The sequence below is a fragment of the Loa loa genome, assembly GCF_000183805.2.
Source record: "Loa loa unplaced genomic scaffold supercont3.210, whole genome shotgun sequence".
In the NCBI taxonomy this organism is placed as follows: domain Eukaryota; kingdom Metazoa; phylum Nematoda; class Chromadorea; order Rhabditida; family Onchocercidae; genus Loa; species Loa loa.
The window spans coordinates 39157-45878 of record NW_018108390.1 but is presented as its reverse complement, the minus strand read 5'-3'; the positions used below and the strand labels follow the sequence as shown (position 1 = coordinate 45878).

The window sequence follows — 6722 nt, the reverse complement described above, 5'->3', positions numbered from 1 at the left end:
TTTTTTTTCATTCAATTATTGATTTCATTTTTAATGAGAATTTGCAGAAAATTTTTCCCATCTTTTTCAACTTTTATTTTTCATTTCTCTTATTTTAATCTCTATACTTAGATTTTTACCATAGCTTTTACCCAATCTTTTTTTCTTTTTTCTTGATAAAACTAGCATTCATTTGCCTTCTTCTTGTTTTTTGATATATTTGAATAGTAGTAGAATGAGCTTAGCATAATAGCTCTAGCAAATAAGTCTAGTCTTAATGCTTCACCGATTCCTTAAATATTCGATATATTAGAATCAAAGAAAGAAATACAGTTTAAAAAAAAAAGCATTTTATATTTTATCATATTATAATGATAATAAAATTGGATGTCAAAAGAAAAAGATCGTTGAAATTCTTTTCATACTTTATCTTTAAATGTATGACTGTCAAAATAAAATTGTCAAAATTAATTGCACATTTCAACATTTCATGCCTTTTTTATTGGTTAGGAAAGGAGTGAAAAGGGAAAAATTTTTAAAAATTTAAAAATCTTTTATTTCTAAATAAACGATTTTCAAAAAAGTTGAATATGGTTGCTTAAATAAACGATTAATGACCATTTAAAATTATGAAACAATAAAAAAATCATCCTAATTTTTTTCAATTTTCTTTTATCATTATATTATACGCATATTGACATATGTCATCATACTTTTGTCACCTACTACAATTGTAAACGGAAAAAAAATGTTTGAAATAATTCCTAAAAATTGTCAATTAAATAAAAATGGAAATAATATGAAAAAAAAGTAATTGTTTGTGTATCATATTTATTAAAAAGAAGCAAAACTTAATCATTTCATTGCTTAATTAACAAAATAATAATTAATTTTAAAACAAACTCAAAATAGTCGGAAAAAATAAATGAAAATACGACAAAATTTTTTAATTTTTCTTTTTTTCTTTAACATAAAAAGGACGAAAAATGAAAAAAAAGTAAAAAGGGCGAAAGTGAGATAATAGACTTCTAAAAAAAAAGTTTACGAATCATATAAATATCTTAATAAACGGATAACTGAACGATTACAGCTAATTTTCTTTCTTCTTCTCCGAAACAAAAAAAAAAAGAAATTTTTCATTTTATTTCATTTCTTTGTTCGAGAAAAAAAAATAATAATAATAAAAAGGAAATAATAGCAAAAAAAAAAGACAGGAATAATTAAAAATTATTCCTGTCTTTTTTGTTTGAAAAAGAAAAAAACAGCAGGTTTAATTTTTATAAATTCAAGGGCATCTTTTTCCTCCACTTACCTTACTCATCATTTGTCATCCGTCATCTGTTATCCAGCAACCGTCAACCGTCTAATCGTCATCCGTCATTGTCGTCATCATTTTTTCTCTTTTTTTTTCTTTTTAAAACAACAATAGTGGATAGATGAAAAAAAGTCGAGATGATGATGAAACGGATGAAAAGAGGAAGAATGAGTAATAAATTGGATGGTAAGTAGTAGTTTGGATAGTTTCTACCATTTCAAATTATACTGTCAAATAGGGAATTGAATTTTCTGACAGGTGTGTGATATGTATGTGCATATCATGTATCCATGCATGCATGCATGCATGCATGCTTAAAGCAAAACTGGGAAGGATAGGAATGTAAATCATTTCTCAGTTTTCCCAAGGTTTAATTTCGAAATTCCATTCATCGCCTTTCTTCTTTTCATTTCTTTGTCGTCTATCTTTTGCTTCTTTTTCTCTTTTCTTTCAGTAACTTTTACCGCCCATACCTTCAAATAAACCTATTTGTCCAAAACTTTTTCCGCATATTTTCACATAATTATTCCACATTTTTGGTTTACTATTATTAAAATTTGATCTATTAATAAGAAAATTTCGTCATATTTTCATTTCATAATTGTCATTGATGATTATCAATAAGATTAATAGTTCTGCAATTACTTCAAAGTATGTGACCTAAATGATAACTTTTTCGAACTTTCCTATTTCATTATCATTATTATTATCATTACCACAATTACTACTAATTATTGTCATCAAAATGCCCAAATGATTGATTAATGACAATGAGTTGAACAATCAATTGGTTTAGTTCAGCTTGGTTCGATTTGGTTTAGTTTGGTTAGATTACTTTGACTGTGTAAAACTTTTAGTTTTTAAATTTCAATATCATGTCTTTTTTCATCGTTCCTTTCATGCATTGATTAATTAAGTGATTTTGGTAACAAAGGATAAACTTACCATTAACTATTATAGCTAATTTATTAAATTTGACCCAAATTCCTTTCTATTAAAATCTAAATTGAAGAGGAAATTTCCATAATAAGCAGTTAGTTTTACTTTCTGAAAATTTCTTTATTGTTCAAAGTTTTCCCATCATTTTCGACTATCTAATTTTGTCCGACCTCGACCCATTATCGATTAAAGGAAGAGTTAGAATGATTTTGAGAAGTAATAACTGATGGATAGATATGGATGGGCTGAACCATTTTCAGTTACCTTCTAATGGTTTACATTGCTCAGACAAGGTCACAGAAAGGTTTATATTTGTTTGTTTGTTTGTTTACAAGTAAGATTTATCAAATTTTCCCAATGTATTTTAAATTTTTTTAAAAAGAACGAAGAGAAAAACTTCTCGCCATATAATATTCTAAAAGTGAAAAAAATCTTAGGTTATAGTTTATCACTTTAATTTTAATTTTCTGTGCAATCTTTTCGTCCCATTAAATTCTTTTAATTACCAAATAATCGCTTCTTTTTTCAAAAATTTATAATTTCAAATATTTTTTGAACTGTATTTCTTATCACTAAGCGATTCGATATTACCTGTTGGATTGTATTATCTATTGGTTAGACTTAATAATACCTATTAGATTATCTTGTTTCTTTTTTTTTGGCTCACAAAATCTTTTTACATTCTTAAAACTTTTACGACAAATTCATGCCAAAAAAAAAAAGGAGAAGGATCAATAATATGATATATTTCCGTATTTTATTTTTTCTTTTTTTTTCTCATGAAGTATTACTCGAAATTTTAATTTGAAACGATTTTTGAAAATTAAAAAGAGGAATGTGCCCATCATCAATTGTTTTAATTTTAATTACCAAACAATCGCTCCCTTTTTTCAATTGATTCCTTGATATTAAATTCATGTTAAATTGAAGAATTTCGATTATTTTCATTATAATTTTGAATTATAATAATTAAAAATGTGCGAAAGGAAAATTTATTCCTCGTGTCATTTTTCTTTCGCCTTAATGCAACATAACTTTAGCTTGTTTTCCATACTGTGTTCTTTTTTTTTCCAATATGAGAAATCTCATTAATATCTTTTCTCTCTCCTGTATTTGATTTTTTTTTTTTTTTTTTTGCAATTGTCTGAAAAAAATTTTAATCAAAAAAAAAAGGGAAAACTTTCTTCTCTTCCTTGCTTATATGCTCCTATCTTTACCATTTGATATTAAGCAAAAAAGAAAGGTTTTTTTTTTCATAAATTTTAATAACTATACCTCTTTTTCTTCTCCTACTTCACTTGAGCAATTTTCACTGTTTTCAACTTTTATCAATTTGTTTATTGATTAAGTGTGATAATCGCTCCGTGATTGTATACGTCAATAATTTAGCATGAAAGTTTAGGAAAGTTTTTTGAAATATTTTAGAAATACCAAACACTCTTTTATATTACCGATAATTTGACTTTTGGGGGGATTTCCAATTAAAGCATCATTAAAGAACAGCGAAAAATTGCAAAAGCGAATCCGACAATTGCGCCCAGCAATGGAGAATTCTCGATCAGCTGGTACTACATCTACTTCAACAACCGTTGTAATGTTTCGCCATCCTATTGGCCCTTTTCATCGTAAAACGGCCAAAGATTTTTTGCATCATCTAAATGCCACCTCAAAATTTAGCAGGTAATTTAATTAAACAATGGAAGTATTTGATAGTCTATACTAATTACCAAAGCAAAATCAAAAATGTTTTTAAACTATTTATTTCTTCACATATCTTTAGCAGTATGTAACTGTAATAAATTTTTTTTTCAACGATTTTTATATTTTTTCAAATTAAATTAATTGTTACCATTAGAAAGTCGAAAAAGTTTGGATAAAAAATGTGAAGAAAAAAGAACTTTATGGAAAATTTAATTGTAATAATTTTTCATAATTTTTTTCGCTCGCCCAACAAAATTATGATAACTTTAATTCTTGTGCATATGTCATCCAATTTTATTTTTTATCAAATAATTTTCCTTCATCGTAGACGACGCTTATATGGATGCTTTTCTTGGAGGAAATTATCATATTTCTTCTTATTCTTTATTAAGTAACCAGAAAAATAGGCATTCAATAAGATTGACTAGTACTGTTCATTTTTTCATTTCTTATTAGCTGACAAAAATATTGGAGGTTTATTACCAACTATCAGAAACATAAAAATGTTAGTTAAATGATCGTATCAACAAGATTAGTTGATATTATTTCTATTCCCATGCCATACTAATATGATAATTTGAAGATTATTCAATCTCAGTAAGCTATTATTATCGAGAATTTTTAGTATCAACAATTATTATATCATTTATTACTGACACTTCGAGAATTTATCTTATTGTATCTCTTTCTTCCTTTCTTTTCTACTCGAATATCGTTGTGTAATTTAATCAAATTCCATCGGACAGTACTAATTTCTGTTTTTTTTTTTGGTTTCCTTTTTCCTATTATTTTTAAAATTTTCGATATTATTTTGAAAAAAAGATTGAATTTCGATTAAATATTAGTTAATACTTGATGAAGTAATTGGTGCAATAAAAGACGGTTCAAATAATTTGATTTCCAATTTGTGACTATGCTAATGACTTAAAATGAAATGAAGCGATAAAATGAGATATATGACACAAAGATTAACCAAGAATAGGGGATAAAACAAATGTGAGTGACTGGATAAGGATATAAATGAGGATTGATAAACTTGAAAATTGTCGTATTCGTCCTTTCCATTTTCAGAAATCTTGAAAAATAATTTAATTTGTATTTTATGTTAGAGATATCTTAAATTGTAATTTAATTAAGAGATGAAAATATAAAGTGAGAGTTGTTTAGTGAGGAAAACTGGTGAAAATGGCAAATATTGGAGGAGGAGAGGTAAAGGGTTGATACTTAGGTATTTAAAAGGAAAAAAAGAAGAGATGAATCGTTCGACTATTTGATTCATTATGATTGAACTTGATAATTTTCTCTTCGAATACGTTGAACTTCTTTTCAAGCAATAATTTGTTATCATTTCTTCGTTACTGTAGCTATTAATTTAAGCATTTGTTTGGTTTTAAAATTTTAAAAAGAAAAAACAATACTACGATTGCATACTATTAGCATATATGATAAGAAATGTTTATATGTGTAAATGTAACTAATAGAATGATAAAAAATATCAATCATTAATTTTTTAAAAAAAAAAAGTTGATGAAGTTATTGATTTTTTTTATTTTAAATATATGTATATGGAGGAAATTTGATTACTATTGCTATAATTCCATTCCATCGTAAGAACAATAATTGAAAATAAAGATAAAAAATTTTTTCTTTTTGAATCATTTTTCTAGTATAACTTACAACTTGAAAGGATAGGTGAAACTTTCCGATATCTTCTTCTATATATGTTTTTTTTTAAATTCTAATAAGAATTGGTAAAAATTTGATATAGAAGTGAGTAATTGAACTTTTAAAGCTATATTGGCTAATTTTAATAATTCAATCCTTTTTCTTGTTATAAATGACGAAAAAAAAACTTTTTATAAGCTTCAAAAAAAAAAGACAGTTCATAAAAAATCAGATCAAAAATACCATCCGTACAACAGAAAAAAAATAATAAGTGAAATAAAGATTACATCTCAAAAAAAAAGTTTCAAAGTTTTCAAAATTTGTTCATTTTGATTGATAATATTTTTGGACTTTCAGAATTTTATTTAACAAATTGAAAGGCGTAAAAAAGTTTAATGAACGACAAACAACACTTTCTTTCTCTATAATTGAATGTGAATGTATGAATTGTCATTGGTCAATTGAAATTGATTTTGGTCAATATGCAAGGAATCTTGAAGAAGAATTATGCTTTCGTTCTTCCTCTCTATTTGATGAATTATGATTACTATCATCATCATCATCATCATCATCATCATCATTACTAAAACATCATCGTCTTCATCATTATCATCAGCAAGAATCATAAAGATCATCATTCATTTATTTGTTGAAAAGATAGTATATTTGATTTAGCCAACATTTAAAGAAGTTTTATGCATATAACTATGGGCATTGTAAACAATTAATCATTTGAACATTATCATCATAATCTTTATTATAGCTTTTCTTACCTTATCATCATTAGTATCATTCTCTTGACTGTTATTATCACGATTATCACTAAACACTCACTGGCACCAATTTTATTTATTATTTTAGTATATTATGTAAATAATAATCACAATCATATCATATCATATCATTGTTTGTTAATAACTTGCAGTATTTAATCATTCATTGGAAAGGCTAATTTATAACGAATGATTTGTCATCATTCATTTGAAGTGTGATATGAAACTGACAATTACTACAAATTGCATAAATAATTCCAAATTGATGGAATTTGTCTTGTTGAACCATGCAAAATTGCTTAGTGATTAAGCTCAATTAAATTTGTTCATTCGGAAAATTTCGAATGAGC

The 6722-nt window shown here is 25.6% G+C and overlaps 1 protein-coding gene across 1 annotated transcript; it reads left to right on the top strand.

Moving 5' to 3' along the window:
- Positions 1-3776: 3776 nt before the first annotated feature.
- Positions 3777-6143, top strand: LOAG_07899 (hypothetical protein; the record flags this gene model as incomplete). Its single annotated transcript, XM_003143431.1, has 2 exons — positions 3777-3913; positions 5957-6143. The coding sequence occupies 2 exons, from the start codon at positions 3777-3779 to the stop codon at positions 6141-6143; spliced, it is 324 nt and encodes a 107-aa protein (XP_003143479.1).
- Positions 6144-6722: the final 579 nt, after the last annotated feature.